This window comes from Colobus angolensis, unplaced genomic scaffold, assembly GCF_000951035.1.
Source record: "Colobus angolensis palliatus isolate OR3802 unplaced genomic scaffold, Cang.pa_1.0 Scaffold76, whole genome shotgun sequence".
In the NCBI taxonomy this organism is placed as follows: Eukaryota; Metazoa; Chordata; class Mammalia; order Primates; family Cercopithecidae; genus Colobus; species Colobus angolensis.
Genome location: NW_012121376.1, coordinates 5715780 through 5736878, shown reverse-complemented (window position 1 = coordinate 5736878; position 21099 = coordinate 5715780). Strand labels below are relative to the sequence as shown.

Below are 21099 nucleotides of genomic sequence, written 5' to 3'. Positions count from 1 at the left end.
CCCGACTCCGCCTCCGCCTCCTCGCCGCCGGCTGGAGCCTGCCTGGGCGGCCGTTGCGCTGAGTTCCGCCTGGGCTGCGGGGTCCGAGCGAACGACAGCGGCGTCCCCGGAGACCCCGCGGGCGAGCCGGTGTCAGCAGCGTCGCTTTCTCCAACGCTGAGGTCGGGAGGGAGCTTGGGAAGGAGGCTCCCTGGGAGTCCCCGCCCCCGTCCAGACGGGGCCTGCGTTCCCATGTTTACTGGAAGACCTTTTCCAGTGACTTAGGATTGTCACTGTGTGTGGGGGTGGCCTTGACCCTTCACCTGCTTCCAAAAAGCGTCGGAGGCCGCTGACATCCAATACGCGTGGAAATCAGCCCCCACCCCCACGCACTTGCAGGAGACAGCAGGGAGCCTCCGGCCCCGGGAACTCTCTCTAGGTATCTTGGCCTAGAAAAGAAAGCGTTGAGCGTTAGAAGGCCTGGCTGAGCCCGGGCAGGCTGCCTGGGGCGGTGGAGGGAGAGGCACCTGCTGCTTGCTGCTCTGTGACCTTGGGCAACTCCCCCTGGGGCACCCGAGCGCCAGGTCTCACTGTGGGAACGACGGTGGCACCTGTCTCAAAGGGTGAACGTGGAATGAAGTCGGGTCTGCGGTGGGCACTGCATGAAAGCTGGGTTTCTTCTCTTCCCTCTCTGGGCTCTTCAGCATCCTAGGGGTAGTCAGGAGGGCCGGGAATGGGAACAGCTTGTCGTTGTCACAAAGTTTCTAGTTTGTCAAGAGGAATCTCGTTGTCCCTTCTCTCCCTAGGAGAGTTGCACAGGTCGGACTGTGCCCGAATTCATTCCTTCCATGGGAACACTGGAGTGCCCTCCCTGTGTCCCCAATTATCTAAGAACAGTGCTGACTTCTTGTCACGTTGTTCTTTATTAGTAAAGACTGTGTGTTCAATAGGTAACAAACTCTTCTCCTGAACTCAAATAGCAGGGGGAAAAAATCCTCTTTAAAACCTTAGTCTCAGTGTGTGACTTGTACTAATATTAGGTGGCAAAGTCCCTTCTCTGTGTTCCCCTCCATCCTTGAAGCACCTGCCCCCCCCCCGCACCCCCCCACACACCAAAGCCTAACTCTGCCTGCAGTGATCCCCCCTCCAAGAGCCAGGCAGTGCAGCCTAAGAGTTAAGAGCATGGACTTTTCCCTGACCTGGAATCCCAATTCTGCCAGTTCCCAGCTGTGTGACACCGGGCAGGTTATTTCACCTCACTGCTGTCAGCATCCTCCAGTCACAATGCTGGCCTCATGGGGTTGCAATGGGGACTAAGTGAGTGAAGCCACAGAGAAGCACTTGGGGGCAGTGTGTCTAGAATGTGCTGTGTACATGGTAGTCATCGCTGTACCACATCCTCACCTGTATCATATTTTTAAAGTGTGATACTCTCGAACCCCAGGCCTCATTCAGCAGCGTGTCGTGGTGATGGATCCAGGTTTTGAAGCTGGACAGACCCAGGTGTGATTCTCAGCCACTTACTAGCTTTGTGACCATGAGATCAATATCCTCATGTGTGAAATGGGATAAGTGATATCAGCCTGGCCAAGTGTAATCTTTGTGGGGGTTAAATGAGATGGCACATGTAAGTCCCTTAGCTTGGTTCTAGGGCTATAGTCTGGGCTCCAAAATTATAACTTATCATTATAACCTCGGTGTAGCCAAAAGGGAAATATTTGTAGGAAGTGAACTAAATGACATGATGTCAGATTTTAGGTGATAGAGGAATGCAAGTTAAATGTTCTGTCCAATTCTAACAACCCGATGAGTTCTCAACTCAGTGTAAAAGAGTTCTTTGTAGTGCACGGTCCTCCCTCCCTCCTTCCTCCGTGTGACTGTTGACACTGTCGTCCTTGGTATCTGCTAGCAGAGCCTGAAATTAATGAATGAGCTAGAGTTATGACTGCATGCTCAGAAATCCTGTTCTTCTCCTAGGGCTGAGATCTCTTTAATGATGGAGGGAAGCAGGCAGACGCGAGTGTCTCGGCCATACAAGATCAGCGAATCATCCAAGGTCTGTGAATGTTCACTCACCACCTGTGCAAATTGCCTAAGAAGTGTGATCCTTTTTCTCATTCACTCATTTCTAATCACAGACTGATTTTTTTGTCATTGGTGTTGTCAATCTCCTTAATGACAAGTAAAGGTGGAAATGGTCAAGGAGCGGAAATTGTCATAAAATCAGAGAGTGGGAAGTGTGAGGGATGTTAGAGACACTATGGCCAGACATCTTCGTTTTCCAGAGTGACATCCCAGAGCTTTCTCTTTGTGACAGCTTGACTCATTCATCAACCCAAGGAGGTGGATGGGACAGGAAAAAAACTGGGATTCCCATGCCCGCTTTGGGGATCAAAAACTCCAAGGACAGGTCCATTGAGAACCCAGCCTTCTATCTTAGGGTGAGGGCAATACATTGTGTACCCGGACGCCAAGGGCCTGGAGTCCTCTTCCCTAGTCATGATTCCCTGGAACCCAAGAGCAAGTGAGGGTGAGTTCCCCAGAGTCAGGCTGCTGGGGGAGTTCTAATTAGAAATATGTAGCCTGTTCCCACCTGCCACATTAAAATCCAAGAGCCAGACCTGGCTGCTATACTTTCCACAAACTCCTGTCTCCACAGCTGCTATTGGTAAAGATGGGGGGAGCCATTGGTTCGAGGTTCCTGGTAACCTGTCTCCTCGTTATAGATATTCGTAATGCCCCCAGTTCTTTAGAGGTGTCGCTTTTGGAGATTAAATCTTACGGTTACCTCAGATCATGGATTCTCAATGAGTATGATATTGCCCTGAAGTGGGAGAAAATTGGTTCTTGGGAGAGTGGGAGGAATCTTACTCCTTTTGTGCATAAGACACAATTATACATACAGTACATGAGCAGACATACAGTGCATCTGTGATGTTAAAATTTTGCTGGGGAGGCTATGAGTGAAAAAAGTCTTAAAAGCCTTCTTGGGGGGCAATAATGAAAAAAGGTACAGAAACACTTCTTTAGATGAAGGGAGCTGGGAGCAGCCTATAGAGTTGAGAAAAAGGGGGAAAAGAGATTCTATAGATTCTAAAAGAAAAACTGGCTGTCATTTTCAAGAGAGGTTGGTTCTCCTGAGAAATTACCTCCTATTCTCACGTGAGTTCCCCAGGAAGGTTCCTGCCAAGCCCAGCTTTATCAAACGTGAAAACCCAGAGAGGTCTCGCCGCTTGCTCAAAAGGGCTTTGTTTGGGAGCTTGGCTTGGGAGACACTGCTGCTTTCTAAGTTTGACAGCACTGGAAATCTTTGTCCCTTAACGCCAGGACCCCGAGTTTGTTTTTCTCTGAACTGAATCTCTTAGGACTAGGGTTCTGTGTCACTGGATTACGTTTCTAACTCTTTTTTCTTCTTTTTCTTTTTTTTCTTTTTTTTGAGACAGAGTCTCGCTCTGTTGCCCAGGCTGGAGTGCAGTGGTGTGATCTTGGCTAGCTACAACCTCTGCCTCCCAGGTTCAAGCGATTCTGCTGCCTCAGCTTCCTGAGTAGCTGGGACTACAGGTGCGTGCCACCACGCCCAGCTAATTTTTGTATTTTTAATAGAGATGGGGTTTCACCATGTTGGCCAGGATGGTCTTGATCTCTTGACCTCGTGACCTGCCTGCCTCGGCCTCCCAAAGTGCTGGGATTACAGGCGTGAGCCACCATGACTGGCCTGTTTCTAACTTTTTATTCTTAAAAAGTGTACCCATGAATTTCTAGACATTAAACACACCTATGTCACCAGCACCCAGATGGGCAAGATACAATCCTACCAAACCCTCCCAGTTGTTACACTCAAGATAGTCACAGTCCCAACCCCACCGCTGTGGTTTGGTCTGCTTTTGAACTTTATCGAAATGAGATGCGAGGTTGGGTACTCTCGTGTGTGGTTTCTTTTGCACGACATTGTGCCTGTGAGCCTCACCCGAGTTGCTGCTTTAGTTTATTGTGCATTCCAGCATGTTGGCGTCTTCCCACTGTGTGACCACACTGTTCGCCTGTCTGCCATAAGACATGTTGCTCAGCCAGGCACAGTGGCTCACGCCTGGAATCCCAGCACCCTGGGAGGCCGAGGCGGGAGGATCTCATAAGCTCAGGAGTTTGAGACCAGCTTGGACAACATGGCTAAACCCCATCTCTACAAAAGATACAAAAATTAACCGGGCATGGTGGCATACACCTATAGTCCCAGCTCTTCAGGAGGCTGAGGTGGGAGGCTCACTTGAGCCCAGGAGGTAGAGGTTGCAGTGAGCTATGATCACGCCACTGTACTCCAACCTAAGTGACAGAGCAAGACCCTGTCTCAAAAAAATAAAAGTGTTGTTCCATGTCAATGCTAAATTCTTTTTCCACATCTAATACCCTGTACCTGCTGCCTCCTCCCAGGTATAAGCCCCTGACAACCTGAGTTTCTCCCTCTGCTCGGCCTTGCATTTGATTAAGGCACTAAAATAGGAGATAGAGAAATGAACAGGACTCATATCATCAGAGAATGCTGTAGGTTGGGGCTTCTAAGTTACCTGAAATGCGGAAACTCTGTTACCAGTGTCCCTTTAAAATTGGTACATTGGCCAGGCGCAGTGGCTCATGCCTGGAATCCTAGAACTTTGGGAGGCTGAGGTGGGTGGATCACTTGAGGTCAGGAGTTCAAGACCAACCTGGCCAACATGGTGAAACCCCATCTCTACTGAAATAAATAAATATATGTATGCTGGGAGCAGTGGCTCATGCCTGTAATCCCAGCACTTTGGGAGGCCGAGGCAGGCAGATCACCTGAGGTCAAAATGGCAAAACCCTGTCTCTACTAAAAATACAAAATTAGCCAGGCATGGTGGTATATGCCGGTAGTCCTAGCTACTCAAGAGGCTGAGGCAGGAGAATCGCCTGAACCTGGGAGGCGGAGGTTGCAGTGAGCCGAGATCACACCATTGCACTCCAGCCTGGGCAACAAGAGTGAAACTCTGTCTAAAAAAAAATTAAAAATTAGCCGGGTGTGGCACGTGCCTGTAATCCTAGCTACTTGGGAGGCTGAGGCAGGAGAATCGCTTGAACTCAGGAGGTGGAGGTTGCAGTGAGCTGAGATCAAGCCACTGCATTCCAGCCTGGGCAACAGAGGGAGTCTCTGTATCCCCCCCCAAAAAAATAAAAATAAAAAAATAAGGGAAATCATGTGCCTTTGTTTTTGGAAAGTTGTCATCTATGCAGCTGTGCTAAAACACCAGCAGCAGATTGCAGCTGATTGTACCTGGGTACAGCATCATTCCAGCCCACTTAGAACAGAAACCCAGTTTTGGAAACGACACTGCTCTTGCCCCTGCCCCAGCTCACTGGAGCTGGTGGCTCCCCGCTGCAGCCATTAACTGGGGCTTTCGCTGGTCCCACCCTCTGGGCTCTTTCCCTTTTTACACTGCAGTCTAGGGTTGTGTGTATCTCCATCTGAGCATGGTAGGTCAGCACTCTCACCAGCATGGAGACAGCCAGGAGCCCCGGGTGGCAGATAGCCGCCTCATGCCCTCACTTGCGTCTCTCAGGCCACTAAGCCTGTACTATGACTTGATCATCAGCCACTGTAGTACTTTTTAATTTCCTTCCTTCAGCTCGCACCCAAGAGGGGCCTCCGTCAGTGTCTGTAGAGGCACAGACCACTCCTGCATAATTAGAAGCTGAGACCTGGCACGCTGGCTTATACCTGTAATTCCAGCACATTGGGAGGCTGAGGCAGGAGGATTGTTTGAACTCAGAAGCTCAAGACCAGCCTGGGCAATGTAGTGAGATCCCATTTCTACAAAAAATAAAAGTAAAAAATAGCTGGACATGGCGGCACACACTTGTAGTCCCAGCTGCCAAGGAGGCTGAAGCAGAGGGATTGCTAGAGACTAGGAGTTTTTTTGTTTTGTTTTGTTTTGTTTTGTTTTTGAGATAGTGTTTTGCTCTTGTTGCCCAGGCTGGAGTGCAATGGTTCATTGCAACCTCCGCCTCTGGAATTCAAGCGATTCTTCTGCCTCAGCCTCCCGAGTAACTGGGATGACAGGCGCCCGCCACCACACTCAGCTAATTTTGTATTTTTGGTAGAGACGGGGTTTCACCATGTTGGTCAGGCTAGTCTCGAACTCCTAACCTCAAGTGACCCGCCCACCCCGGCCTCCCAAAGTGCTGGGATTCCAGGCATGACCACCATGCCTGGCCAAGCCTAGGAGTTTCAGGCTGCAGTGATCTCTGATCTACTGTTGCATGCCAGCCTGGGCAACAGAGCAAGACCCTGTTTCTAAAAATGAGAAAGACTTTAAAAGCCCAGTATAGGCCAGCCTGGCTCTCTCTGCGAGTAACCAGGATAAATAGAGATCTCCATGCATGTGACCTATGAACCGAAAAGCCAGCTTGGAGTGGAAGAGCGGGTCAGCCTGGCCCTCTGAACTCGGAAGGAAATGCCAGGTCATATCTGTGTGGCATCCTCCACAGGTTGTGAGAACGCGGCCTGCTCCTGTAACATGGACAGAGAAGTTGCTCTTTGAATTGACTGGATGTGGAAATAACCACAGGGAAATAAAGTGTCTCAATGACAACTGCATGCATGGCAACAAAAAGAAGATTCGAAAGGGAAGAAAAAAATAAAACCCACTGCTGTAGGACACATGCTAAGAAGTAACTTTTAAGAATTCAGAGCCTGGGGCCGGGCGCGGTGGCTCAAGCCTGTAATCCCAGCACTTTGGGAGGCCAAGACGGGCGGATCACGAGGTTAGGAGATCGAGACCATCCTGGCTAACACGGTGAAACCCCGTCTCTACTAAAAAATACAAAAAACTAGCCGGGCGAGGTGGCGGGAGCCTGTAGTCCCAGCTACTCGGGAGGCTGAGGCAGGAGAATGGCGTGAACCCGGGAGGCGGAGCTTGCAGTGAGCTGAGATCCGGCCACTGCACTCCAGCCTGGGCGACAGAGCGAGACTCCGTCTCAAAAAAAAAAAAAAAAAAGAATTCAGAGCCTGGGCAGCTTAGGGAGACCCTGTCCCTCCAAATTATAAAAATCAGACGGGCGTGGTAGTGTGTGCCTGTAGTCCTAGTTACTCAGGAGGCTAAGGTGGAAGAATCACTTGAGCCCAGGAGGTCAAGGGCAACATAGTGAGACCTCGTATCTACAAAAAATTTTTTAAATTAGCCGGGTGTGGCTGGGCGCGGTGGTTCAAGCCTGTAATCCCAGCACTTTGGGAGGCCGAGACGGGCGGATCACGAAGTCAGGAGATAGAGACCATCCTGGCTAACACGGTGAAACCCCGTCTCTACTAAAAAAATACAAAAATCTAGCCGGGCGAGGTGGCGGGCGCCTGTAGTCCCAGTCTCAAAAAAAATAAATAAATGAAATAAATAAATTAGCCAGGTGTGGTGGCACACACCTGTAGTCCCAGCTGTCAGGAGGCTGAGGTAGGAGAATCACCTGAGCCCAGGAGGTCCAGGGTGCAGTGAGCTGTGATCATGCCACTGCACTCCAGCCTGGGCAACAGAGTGAGACCCCATCTCAAAAAGATAAATAAATAAATAAGTTGAACCACATAGCTGCTAATACTTAATAGCCCTCGGTCAGTTTTCCTCCTCCCACCACATTCCCCGTCTTCAGGCTGAGTGCCCAGCCAGTTCTTTACCTCAGTCGTCCTGGAGTAGACCAGCTATCTATCTATGTGATAGTTTTCAGTTATCTGTTTCTCCCTATGTTGAATTAATTAATTAATTTAGAGACAGGATTTCTTTTTGTTGCCCAGGCTGGAGTACAGTGGCGCAGTCATGACTCACTGCATCCTCAAGCTCCTGGGCTTGAATGATCCTTCTGCCTCAGCCTCCTGAGTAGCTGGGTCTCCAGGCGCATGCCACCATGACCGGCTAATTTTTAAATATTTTGTAAAGACAGGAATCTCGCTATGTTGCCCAGGTGGGTCTTGAACTTCCTGGCCTCAAGTGATTCTCCCATCTCAGCCTCACAAAGCATTGAGATCACAGGCAGGAGCCACCATGCCCGGCTTGAAGTGTTGTCTTGTTTGGTTTTGGGGATTTTTTTTTTTGGTTTGTTTTGTTTGTTTGTTTTGTTTTTTGATTTTTCATTTTTGAGATGGAGTTCTTGCTCTGTCTCCCAGACTGGAGTGTAGTGGTGTGATCTCGGCTCACTGCAACCTCCACCTCCTGGGTTCAAGCAATTCTCCTGCTTCAGCTTCCCGAGTAGCCGGGATTACAGGCACACGCCACCATGCCTGGCTAAATCTTGTATTTTTAGTAGGAGAAGGTTTCACCATATTGGCTAGGCTGGTCTCAAACCCCGAGCCGGGCGCGGTGGCTCACGCCTGTAATCCCAGCACTTTGGGAGGTCAAGGCAGGTGGATCACGAGGTCAGGAGATCGAGACCATCCTGGCTAACACAGTGAAACCCCGTCTCTACTAAAAAATACAAAAAGCTAGCCGGGCGAAGTGGCTGGCACCTGTAGTCCCAGCTACTCAAGAGGCTGAGGCAGGAGAATGGCGTGAACCCAGGAGGCGAAGTGAGCTTGCAGTGAACCAAGATTGCACTACTGCACTGCAGCCTGGGCGAGGGAGCGAGACTCCGTCTCAAAAAAAAAAAAAAAAGAAAGAAACACCTGTACTTCCTGCAATGCCCTCTGATGCAGCATTCTATTTCCTGTTTTCTTCAGTTTCATTTTGTTGAAAATACTGGTCAGGACCCACTGGGTTGGACCAGGGCTGAGCAGGCTGCTGTGCCGTTTCTGATGTGTCTTCTCTGGCCAGGTATACCGCTGGGCCGACCACTCAAGCACGGTGCTGCAGCGGCTGAACGAGCAGCGACTCCGCGGCCTCTTCTGCGACATTGTCCTGGTGGCCGATGAGCAGCGTGTGCCAGCCCACCGCAACCTGCTGGCCGTGTGCAGCGACTACTTCAACTCCATGTTCACCATTGGCATGCGGGAAGCTTTCCAGAAGGAGGTGGAGCTGATCGGCGCCTCCTACATCGGGCTCAAGGCCGTGGTGGACTTCCTGTACGGGGGGGAGCTGGTGCTGGACGGTGGCAACATTGACTATGTCCTGGAGACGGCCCACCTGCTGCAGATCTGGACGGTGGTAGACTTCTGCTGTGAGTACCTGGAGCAGGAGGTGAGCGGGGACAACTACCTGTACCTGCAGGAGCTGGCCTCCATCTACAGTCTCAAGCGGCTTGACGCCTTCATCGATGGCTTCATCCTGAACCGCTTCGGCACGCTGTCCTTCACGCCCGACTTCCTGCAGAACGTCTCCATGCAGAAGCTGTGTGTCTACCTGAGCAGCAGCGAGGTGCAGCGGGAGTGTGAGCACGACCTCCTGCAGGCCGCCCTGCAGTGGCTGACGCAGCAGCCCGAGCGCGAGGCCCACGCCCGCCAGGTGCTGGAGAACATCCACTTCCCGCTCATCCCCAAGAACGACCTGCTGCACCGCGTCAAGCCAGCCGTGTGCTCGCTGCTGCCCAAGGAGGCCAACTGCGAGGGCTTCATCGAGGAGGCCGTGCGCTACCACAACAACCTGGCGGCCCAGCCCGTCATGCAGACCAAGCGCACGGCGCTGCGCACCAACCAGGAGCGCCTGCTGTTCGTGGGCGGCGAGGTCTCCGAGCGGTGTCTGGAGCTCAGTGACGACACCTGCTACCTGGACGCCAAGAGCGAGCAGTGGGTCAAAGAGACGCCGCTGCCCGCCCGGCGGAGCCACCACTGTGTCGCGGTGCTGGGGGGCTTCATCTTCATCGCCGGCGGCAGCTTCTCACGGGACAACGGAGGGGACGCGGCCTCCAATCTTCTTTATAGGTATGACCCCCGCTGTAAACAGTGGATCAAGGTGAGATTAAAGCCGGATTATTTCTTTTCTCTTGAGGACTCTCTCGGTTTCCTTAACCTAGCCTTGACTTTCCTTACCTCTCTGGGGCCTTGACAGCCACTATGCTGCTTCTGAATGAGGTGTGACGATAAAGTGGCGAGCAGCATACCGTGGGCCTACCCCCTGGACAGGGAGAGGGAGAGCTGACCCACCCCCTTCGAGGGGTCCGTCGTGGTTCAGAGCTGCGCTGCCTGGTGGGGCTTTCTGTGCAGATGGAAGGGTCTGTGTCTGTACTTCCCGATATGGTAGCCACAGCCACATGTGGCGACTAAGCGCTTGAAATGTGGCCAGTGCGACTGAAGAAGCCAGTTTTCAATTTCATTTCACTTTAACTGATTGATGTGCAAGTGTGTGTGGCCACACGAGGCGTGGCTGCCCTGTTGGACAGTAGCATGGGTCTAGATGTTTGATCCATGGTTCAAGGTCCGCAGGTCCTGGAGTCTCTGTGGGGCTCCTCTGGAAGCATTTTGGGAGATAGTTTAAGGAGGCCACCAGGGCTCACACCTGGCCCTGGGCACGCATTGTGGCCTGATTCTGGGAAGAGCGTGGGCCTTGATGTCAGACCTGAGGTCTCATCCCAGCCTGGCTAAGTCATAGCTGGGAAATTTTAGTTTCTTGTCCTCTCCACATTTTGGATTCCCCTTCTGGGAATACATGGGGGACAGGGAGTGCAGTAGCTCATGTTGATTGGCAAGCCCCTGGCATAGGGAAGGTGTCTCCTTGATGCTGGGAGCGCTCTCCAGCCACCCGCTCCCCCGGGACAGTCCGTCTCAGCCTTTATTCTCACACCTCAGCGTCGCGCCCAACTCAGTGCTGTTCTTAGCTCAAAACGCAGTCAGAATGGACTCCAGCTGACCTTTTGATTTTACTCTCAGAAATCTGAGACCGCCCTCCAAGGTCGAAGTCTTCTCACCACTGGACAGGGTCCCTGGCTTTGGACCCTCCTCCCCGAGGCCTGGCAGCAGCGGCGACCTGAACCTCGCCTCCCGCGGGGACTTGTTCTTGCTCCCTGTGTGTTTGGCTTGGATTCGTTTTAAAAAAAAAAAGTCTCTACTTTTATTTATTTATTTATTTTTGAGACAGAGTTGTTCCGTTGCCCAGGCTGGAGTACAGTGGCACAATCTCGGCTCATTGCAACCTCCGCCTCCCAGGTTCAAACAATTCTGGTGCCTCAACCTACCGAGTAGCTGGAATTACAGGTGCCCGCCACCACGCCTGCCTAATTTTTATATTTTTAGTAGAGACAGGGTTTCACCCTGTTGAGCAGGCTGGTCTCGAACTCCGTGACTTCAGGTGATCCATCCACCTCGGCCTCCCAAAGTGCCGGGATTACAGGCATAGCCACTGCACCCAGCCTCTTCTGTTTAACTTCCTGTGGAATGCCACATCCTGCTCTGTTAACACAGAGTGGCAGAGCAGCACTAACTTTACAAATCTGATGCTGGGAGGGGAAAGATGAATTTTTATTTCAGAAAGCCACTAGATCAGCAATTCTGACCCCTGTGACCCACAGAGTTCCTGTCCACGAGGCTGACCACATGACCAGACAAGTGTGGGGGTTCAGAGTGTCTCCATCCCCCTTTTGGGGACTCAGAGCGTCTCCATCCCACTTTCGGGTATTCAGAGCGTCTTGGGGAAACCTCAGGGGCTCAGAGCTCCCGCCTGAAGAAGCCCCTTTATTCAGGTGCAGTTCCCTTTCCCGGACATTCTCTGGGACTGTGTGTTCCGCAGACACATTTGGGAAACGCAGCGCCAGTTGTTGATGCTGTCCCGGGTTCAGGGAAGGGAAGGTACAGGTATCTCACCTCCACAGGTGGCCTCCATGAACCAGCGCCGTGTGGATTTCTACCTTGCTTCCATCGAAGACATGCTGGTGGCCGTCGGCGGCCGGAATGAGAACGGCGCGCTCTCTTCGGTAGAGACGTACAGTCCGAAGACCGACTCCTGGTCCTATGTGGCCGGCTTGCCAAGGTGATCTGGGGCTTGGTGGAAGGCTCTCCAAATGGGATGCTTTTATGGGACATAGTTCAGTCCACGTGCCTCACTTTCTGGGCATGTTGGCCTCCAATTCAAGGAACGAAATCTTCTGGCTTGTCAGGAAGAGTGGGTATACCGTGAGGGGCAGAGGGCGTGGTGGGGCACAGTCCAGCCTCCAGTTTCAGACTTAGGGCAAAGGTCAGCTCTGCCGCCACGACGGACATCCCTCTGTGGCTGAGTCTGCTGTGCGGTCGCTGAGTTTCAGAGGGTGAGGGCCTGACCTGAGGATCTCCCTGAGCTTGGGCAGGAGGAGCTCGAAGAGATGGGGGTATCTGTGCTACATCTAAGCCTCAAGCACGGGTCTTCACCCCGCTCAGCCTTTAGTTCCTCATCTGCAGAGGGAGACGATAATCGTACCCACCCCACAGCACTGTTGTGCAGAGCAGATGCAGCGCTGCTCGGGAAAGCTGCGCCCACATGCAGGGAGTGCCCCAGGGTGGCCGCGTGACCCTCCTCAGTCTCACCTGCCTTCCGGTGTGCATGTATCGAGCCTTTATTATCCCCATGGGATTAGTAGAAGGTGCACACCATTTTTTCCACCAGTTCCCTGTTGCCACACCCAGCAGTGCACTTTCTGAACCAGTCTTTGCTGTGGAATACATCCAGGTGCCCCCAAGAGTTAGAAGTGTGTGGGGTAAGCGCTCATGTTTTTGTTTTTCTAAGACGGAGTCTCTCTCTGTCGCCCAGACTGGAGTGCAGTGGCACAATCTCGGCTCACTGCAACCTCCGCCTCCTGAGCTCAAGCAATTCTCCTGCCTCAGCCTCCTGAGTAGCTAGGACTGCAGGCGCCCGCCACCACACCCAGCTAATTTTTGTATTTTTAGCAGAGACAAGATTTCACCATGTTAGCCAGGCTGGTCTCGAACTCCTGTCTTCAAGTGATCCGCCCACCTCGGCCTCACAAAGCGCTGGGATTGCAGGCATGAGCCACTGCACCTGGCCATATTGATCCTTTCTTATTCACTAAAGGCCCTGGTTTACATCAGGGTTCCCACTTCCTGGCACAGTTCTGTGGATTTTGAGGAACACAAAGCAACATGAATCCACCATTACAGCCTCACACAGAATCATTTCACTGCCCTAAACCCCCTCTGTGTGCGCCCTGTCCATCCCTCCCTCCCCTCTCCCCGCAGCCCCTGGCAGCCACTGATTTTGCTGTCTCTACGGTTTTAAGCAAAACTTTTCCCAAGTGCCAGCGCAGTTAGAATTGGACTGTATGCCGTTATTCCTTTTTGATGTGTGATTCATTGGGTGCGTGTGTGCCTGCTGGCTCATTGTTCTAGTCATTTCCAGCCATTGTGAAAGGGGTGATGGTCCTGTGATTATTCCCATTTCCTAGATGGGGCAAGGGAGACTCATAGAGAGTGGAGCTGGGTTCTGGCCCAGGCAGCCTGACTGCAAAGCTGTCCACTTCCCCGCCCCGCCCCGCCATGTCTTTGCTAATGACGTCTGCTGTCTATAGAGTGTGGGGTGCTCACTCCCTGCATTCTTAAATCCTCATGGCCCCCTAAGACGGCAGGCTGTCCTGGCGCGGGGAGGGTAAGACTGGCACAGCCCTGAGCTCTCTCTCTGTCTCCGCCTGTCGACCCTGCAGATTCACGTACGGCCACGCAGGCACCATCTACAAAGACTTCGTGTACATCTCTGGGGGCCACGACTACCAGATCGGCCCCTACCGCAAGAACCTGCTGTGCTACGACCACCGGACAGACATGTGGGAGGAGCGGCGGCCCATGACCACGGCGCGCGGCTGGCACAGCATGTGCAGCCTGGGCGACAGCATCTACTCCATTGGGGGCAGCGACGACAACATTGAGTCCATGGAGCGCTTCGACGTGCTGGGCGTGGAGGCCTACAGCCCGCAGTGCAACCAGTGGACCCGCGTGGCGCCGCTGCTACACGCCAACAGCGAGTCGGGCGTGGCGGTGTGGGAGGGCCGCATCTACATCCTGGGCGGCTACAGCTGGGAGAACACCGCCTTCTCCAAGACCGTGCAGGTGTACGACCGAGAGGCCGACAAGTGGAGCAGGGGCGTCGACCTGCCCAAGGCCATCGCTGGCGGGTCCGCCTGTGTCTGCGCCCTGGAGCCGAGGCCAGAGGACAAGAAGAAGAAAGGCAAAGGCAAGAGGCACCAGGACCGGGGCCAGTGACCCCAGCTGCACCTCCTGGGACCATCCTCACCATCATAACCCAGGGCTCTGTAGACCAGCAGCAACTTCTTAGTATTCCGGAAACATTATGTACAACTTAGCAGCTTTTTTTACTTTTATGATTCTTGGTATTTCTATGATATCACAGTAACCAATTAAATACTCTCTGTAACTTTACATATCTTGCTCGAATAACTAACCCTGGGCCCAGGCAGCGAGCAGCCCCTTGTATCTTTGCAGGTCTTTGCCCCATGTTACAGTTCCTCATGGGTCCTTGCTAACCGTCTCCCTGAGAGTAGCTGGCATGGGGGTTACACAGAAATTTCTCTAGTGAAGCTTGGGTCTTCGAAGGGATCTCTTAGATCACTTGTATCTTTGCAGGTCTTTGCCCCATGTTACAGTTCCTCATGGGTCCTTGCTAACCGTCTCCCTGAGAGTAGCTGGTATGGGGGTTACACAGAAATTTCTCTAGTGAAGCTTGGGTCCTCGAAGGGATCTCTTAGATCACCTAGTCCAAGCCTCCCCAAACCTGGCTGAGCTTTTAAGAATACAGATTCCTGAGCCTCGCTCAGAATTATGGAATCCAAAACCACCAGGAATGGGGATGAGGTGGTGCCCAGAAACTGTATTTTAACTGGTTCTTGCGATTCTGGGCTTCAGCCACATCTGGGAATGACTGGCAAGGTCGAATGTGTTTGTTTTATAAAAGAGCACAGAGACCCCCACGAGGGTGCGTGAGTGAGTGACCAGGGGCCACGCAGCTCGCTGGACTGTCAGGTGAGACGTGGTGACTTCCCACTGGGGAGCTGTTCTCCGTATCAGGTGAACGTTGTTTCTGAATAATTCCATCTTTCCTCATTGGAAACCTTCTTGAATTCTAAAACGTTACAGGTAACCAAAAACGAAAAAAGGTGTGAAGCTCGTTATGAATATTTTTCTGTAATTTGTGCATTTTTTTCCTTTTCTTTTTTTCTTTTCGGAACCCACTGTCTTTTATATTACTGATGTACTGAGCTCCCAAATCTGTTTATTTATCAGGAAAGAAAAAGCGAGTGCTATGGAATTTGCCATTGTTCTCTATGACTGTATCTTGAGGAGCTGTTGAAAGCTCCTGCTCAGAGGACAATGTGTGGATCCCTGAGAAGGCAGTGGAGGTCTCCCTGACTCCCACGCCAGGTCCTGCCCCAGTTTTCTGCTTCTAAGGAGTTTCGTGCTGCTGGGAAAATTCTCGAACAAGTCCGTGTGTTCCCTCATCCCCCCACCCGCTTTAGCCACAGGGTTAGATGGAATACCCTCCAGGCTCCTCCCGGGTGATACGGCCATTCAGCCTCTGAGCTGTTCATACCCGGATGGCATCCCCTTCAAGATGCGGAGCTGGCCTGCACTGACTCCTGCAAACAGTTCCTAGGGCAGGTATCAGGGTCGCTTGCCCTTTAAGAGGGCTCCTAGCTGCCCGAGTGGATAAGAAATGCACAGAACTATGGGGAGTGTGATGGGTTTTAAGCATGAGCCAAGGAAGGCATGAATGAGCTGTACCTCACCCGAGATCTGATGGCAGAGATCAGTAAACTTCACGATGTGCTTAATCTCAAACCCTAGTCTAACTCCAGTCTTCCTGCAGACAGTTCCCAGAGCAGGTCTCGGCGTCGTTTGCCCTTTAAGAGGGCTCTCGGCTGCTCGCGTGGGTGAGGATCAGTGTGTGAAGATTGATATTAGACTAGGAAAACAAATCTTAGTTAACTTTTATTTTCATTTCTGCTGCTGTTTTGCTGCACCTCCTTTCTCTTCCCTTCAGGGTTTACTGTGGTTCTCACTGGTCTGTTTCTGTAGCCTTCCAGGAGAGAGGAGAGCATTTTGGGGACTGAAAGCTTCAAGTTCCTGCCAAGGAACTTGTTCCTGCCCTCCGTGGTTGGTGAGGAAGGCAGTCTGCATATTTAGGTAACTAGTTATTTGCATGTGAAGTCCCCGGAGGCTTACAAACTGTTGAGAGGTTCTGCAAGGCATGCAAACAAACAGAGCAACAGGCTGGAAACTCTTCTTGGAGCTCTGCAGCATTCCGGTATGTGAAAGGCTCTGAGAAGTCTCAACCCAGCATTTCCAAACTTCTTTGAGCCCAAAACTCTTTTGTCTCATACCTGGTCCCAGACCCCCACAAAACATGTTTTGCAGAACTTCTGCCAACTTTGGGATAGCTTACCCCCTTCCTATTCTGGGAAAGGTTTTATTGCTTGTAGACCCCTCAGAAGGCAGGGCATGGTGTACGTGGGCTGTTCTCCCCAGCTCGGCCTGGGTCATGAACAAACGGGCAGTTGTTTGGCCTGAATCTTGGGGCAGGTTGGGGAGAGCACTAGACTCTGTGAGTGATTTGGGGAGTGGGAGAGCTTTGACCTTGGGAAGAGGAGAGCCATTGGTTTTTAGCCTAAGCCACCTCTTTTACGTTTTGCTTCTGGAACTCATCCCTGGAAATGTGTGAGCTTCTGGCCTCTATTCTGATTTTCTTGTGCCTCGTGAGTTACATACGACATCCTGTGCCTAATGTTTTGTGATGTCTCTCCCGATACTATTAAGGTGGTCTCGTAATTTACATGGCTTAAAATCTAATGTTACTAAGGTTGGGAGCACTCCTTTGAAGGGAGGATAAACAAGTTTCATCGTGTGAGCCAATTTCTAATATTTGATGGTGGCTACACTGTGACAAGAAAGGTTTTTGAGCTTGTTTGTGGTCAATGGATGGGCACAAGAGTGCCCAGTGGCGGTACCTGGGCCAGGTTTTTGTTACTTGTCTTTTTAAGTTGAAAATTCACCCTTCTGGCCGGGCGCGGTGGCTCAAGCCTGTAATCCCAGCACTTTGGGAGGCCGAGACGGGCGGATCACGAGGTCAGGAGATCGAGACCATCCTGGCTAATACGGTGAAACCCCGTCTCTACTAAAAGATACAAAAAACTAGCCAGGCGAGGTGGCGGGCGCCTGTAGTCCCAGCTACTTGTGAGGCTGAGGCAGGAGAATGGCGTAAACCCGGGGGGCGGAGCTCGCAGTGAGCTGAGATCCGGCCACTGCACTCCAGCCTGGGCGACAGAGCGAGACTCCGTCTCAAAAAAAAAAAAAGAAAATTCACCCTTCTGTGCAGTCTAACTGAAAATGAAAGAGACCACTCCTGGACAACATGGCCAAACCCCATCTCTACAAAAAAATTACAAAAGATTATCCAGGGATGGTGGGGCATGCAGTAGTCCCAGCTACTTGGGAGGCTGAGGTGGGAGAAGCACCTGAGCCCGGCAGGTTGAGGCTGCAGTGAGCTATGGTCACACCACTGCACTCTTACCTGGGTAACAGAGTGAGACCCTGTCTCAAAAGAATGAAATGGTTTTTAACTCAAATGGGCAGAGTTTGGGCTGTACCTATGCGGTGGCCATTTGAACCTCACAACAGTGGGGTTTTAAACTAGTGATAAAGGCACAGGTGCTTGCAGGCTGCCATTTTGAGATGGAAACGGCCACATGTGTCATCATGTTAAACTGTCAAGTGTTTCAAGCTGTCTGCTTGAATTTTGAAGACACCTGGACCTTTTTTTTTTTTTTTTAAATATTTCAAAATAAGCATGGCAGGCTTCTATTGAGGTTTGAACTTTTCTCATTTCTAAAGAATTAGAGTTGTAACTTCATAGTAGTTGTAAGTTTGGAGTTTGGTTGTCACCCAAGTTGGAAAGCTGTTTGCTGAAGACATAACTGTATTAGAATAACAGAAGGGAGGGAGTAGAAAGCTGATGAACCCTTGTTGCTTAGAGCAAACTTCCTGCTGTTTAAAATGCACAGAGATTATTTTATCAGCTGACTGTACTTAGCACGCAATTGGCATTTTCATTGTTCTGCGATTTTATTGAGGCTATCAAGTGGGACTTCAGACCTTGCTCTGAGCAGAACCACGTGTGTATTTACACCTACGGGATATTCAGCTTTGAGATGGGCACCCAAATGCTGAGGGGAAGTGGGGTCCATCCTCTGAGGTCCAGGGTCCTACTTTGTGAGCTCAGGTGTGTTCACCTGTGGTTCAGTGTACCTCGGCCCCTAAGCCAAGTGATCGTTCAGTGACTTGCAGCAATGTGGGAAGTGAAGGGAGCCCTGCCATACCCCCATCCCCCACATCCCCTGTAGAGTCACCGACCTTCATCCCTCACCCTGGTCCTCCATGGTGCAGCAGCATCTCATGGGCCTTGGGGCTCTCAGAGCTCGTGGTTGGAACCCCGTCCACTTGTCCCAAACCGGGAGGGGCACCTGCAGATAAGGTTTGGACCCCCTGGTGTCTCTGTGGATTCTGAGTGCCCCGGAGGGGAGGGGAGGGGGGAACGTGGCATCCTGGCCTCCAGGATAAATGCCTGGAATATAGGACAGCGCCACGGGCACTTGGAGACCCTGTCCTGCGCATCTGCCAAGCCTGGCAATTTTTAGAGTTTTCTGAAATGTTTTGATACTTTTTGATACAATTTGCTAATAACTGTTTTGTAGAATGTCTAACGGGGGTTTTCCACCTCATCCCCTTCCTCCGGCCCCTGGATTTGTGCTGGACAACAGATGGCCAGCGGTCAGCACCAGGACCTCGCCTCATGTGGCTTTGTCTTGGATCTTGCCCTTCTCCGTCACTGAGGCGGTGCAACTGTAGAATTTCGTGAAGCGGCATGCAAAGTTGCACGCAGCCCATGGGTATGACTGTCTCAGGCCCCCAGCTGATTTGCCAAGAGGAAACCTTAACTCCCTTGAGAGGGTCTGCATTGCTTCCAGAGCTCCTGCCTCAGTGGTGTGCACAGACTTGGAGAGACACCTGAGGGCCGGTCCACGTCTCACCTTTGCCATACGGGTCATTTCTTGATCAAATATATGACTGGGGTCCTGGTTTACTCCCGTCCACCCTTTCTTTTAAAGTATTCTTAACATGAAATCCACAAAAGCAGAAACAATGAACCATTCTTGCACTTTACAGAATCATTGTCCTTAGCTTTAGAGGTTGTTAATTTCTTGTTGTTTTTAACATGAATAGAATGTGTGGTTCTGAAGGTGTGTGGGGGTCTCAAGAATTTGTCCTTTGGGGCCGGGCGCCGTGGCTCACACCTGTAATCCCAGCACTTTGGGAGGCTGAGGGGGGGGGCGGATCACCTGAGGCCAAGAGTTCGAGACCATCCTGACCAACATGGTGAAACCCCCGTCTCTCCTAAAATACAAAAATTAGACAGTCATGGTTGCCTGTAATCTCAGCTCTTCGGGAGGCTGAGGCAGGAGAATCACTTGAACCCAGGAGGCAGAGGTTGCAGTGAGCTGAGATTGCGCCACTGCACTCCAGCCTGGGTGACAGAGTAAGACTCTGTCTCAAAAAAAGAAAAGAAATTGTCCTTTGGTTGCCTTAGTTACCAGAGTTGAATGAATGTACACATTTCGGTAGTTGGGGGGTGGGGCGGGGCAGAGCGGATAACCCCTTCCTTGTCTGTTTCCTTTGAGAAAAGACACTCCACTTTTTCACAGTTACTTAAAGCCATCTTTACAGATTGCTTGTAATGTAAGGAAAGAGTCCTGTCCTTTGGATTAATTGAGGTTAAGTCATCAACCACTAGCCCCCTTTCAAAATCAGCGAGATATCTGATGATTAAGTGATTCATTGGGTATGTTCTGGCTACTGATGTTACTGAAATCTGCAGTCGTGTATGTTTTTTAATTTGTTGCTTTTGTATTTGTAATTTTATGACATTCGAAGTTTCTGTGTCTTAACTCTTTTTAATTAATTTTCTGCACGTTGCTTTTTTCTCTGTTTTTAATTCCATACAGAGTATTCAATTCTTGAAACACATTAAAATAATTTGCTTGCTAGGGTATGGTTTATTTTATAATTACATTCCTAGTCTTGTGTGGTTATTGTAATGATCTCTGGTCCTAATTTCTCTGCCCGTATGAAAAAGAACCCCTTGCATGTTGATCCTAAATATAATTTGGAAATTAACCAGACTTCCTTTTAGTGTTGTGGGGTGGCTGGGACATTTCAGTTCTGCTTTCATTGTGTTTCTAATTACTGTATTTTGCCAGGAATTTCATTCAGATCCTTGATTGCAGTGCTAAGTCCCCGTGACCTGAAATGAAACGATTTGCTTAAATGTGTGTCAACTGGGGTAATTTGATGAGAAAAGAAACACAGAAACCAAGGGAGACAGCTTATGACAACAGGTGTGCTATCTTCATCAGAAAAAATGCAATCACTATACTGTAAGAACCAGCTCTGTTTTCCTTCGGGCGCTTCTCTGTCTTGCTGGGGTTTTGCAAGGCCACCAGCAGACAAGCCCAGGCACGGTTGTGCACCCTTTCCTTGTCCCTTCGGCAGGTCAGCATTGGGAGGGTGCAGGAGGGGTACCTACGCAGCCATAACACCTGGTAAGGTGGTTAGAATTTGCCTCTGAGCCAGTGAGCCCCAAACGGGACCCACTGCCAGGTGCTGACTTCCTCACCTGGATTCTTTCGCATCTGCTTCAGAAGCATCTCAGGTTAGGTTGATAGTCTCCCGGTTTTCCAGGTGAAGAATCCTAAGCTCAGGTTAATTACCTTACCCCAACTGAATTGTCTTCCCCAACACCCCCCCAGCCAGTCAGTCGTTGCCTTGGTTTGGGTTCTCTTCAATGCAGAACCTTAGACAAGGACTTGGACACAGGTAGGGTGGAGAGGTAGTCCCCGGAAGCCAGAATGCCACGAGGAAGGAGAGAAGGCCCACGAGAAGGTGCTTCATTGCAAAGTAACAAACACCAAGCCACAGCTCCCAACAGTATTTATCGTTGCGGATGACTCTGCGGGTTTACTGGGCTTGGCTCAGAGGCTCTCCACTGAGGCTCCTGCATGGTCACATGGTCATGGACAGGTAGTGGCTCTTGAAGGCGTGAGTGAGAACACACAGCTCCTCCAGCATCTCCCTCTTCCTTTCTTCTCCCTCCCTCTCTCCCTGCCTTCTCACTTCCCCTTCTCTTCTCCGCCCCCCAATCTCTTTCTCTC

The 21099-nt window shown here is 51.1% G+C and overlaps 2 protein-coding genes across 4 annotated transcripts in view; both read left to right on the top strand.

The window, feature by feature from the left end:
• Positions 1 to 14260, top strand: part of KLHL36 (kelch-like family member 36) — a 14939-nt gene extending 679 nt beyond the window's left edge. Inside the window, exons 2-6 of one of the 3 annotated variants that reach the window (XM_011928062.1) lie at positions 558 to 563; positions 1957 to 2035; positions 8784 to 9857; positions 11710 to 11867; positions 13528 to 14260. In XM_011928062.1, the coding sequence (XP_011783452.1) occupies positions 1973 to 2035; positions 8784 to 9857; positions 11710 to 11867; positions 13528 to 14083 (1851 nt within the window). In that variant the 5' untranslated portion in view covers positions 558 to 563; positions 1957 to 1972 and the 3' untranslated portion in view covers positions 14084 to 14260. Of the gene's footprint in view, positions 1 to 21; positions 162 to 557; positions 564 to 1956; positions 2036 to 8783; positions 9858 to 11709; positions 11868 to 13527 lie in introns of those variants that run through there. The other 2 variants (XM_011928060.1, XM_011928061.1) reach the window with 2 other exon arrangements.
• A 270-nt stretch (positions 14261 to 14530) lies between these two features.
• On the top strand, positions 14531 to 20065 carry LOC105501949. Its single transcript, XM_011928090.1, has 2 exons — positions 14531 to 16493; positions 18235 to 20065. The coding sequence occupies exons 1-2, from the start codon at positions 16242 to 16244 to the stop codon at positions 18526 to 18528; spliced, it is 546 nt and encodes a 181-aa protein (XP_011783480.1). The 5' UTR covers positions 14531 to 16241; the 3' UTR covers positions 18529 to 20065.
• The last annotated feature ends 1034 nt before the right edge of the window (positions 20066 to 21099 follow it).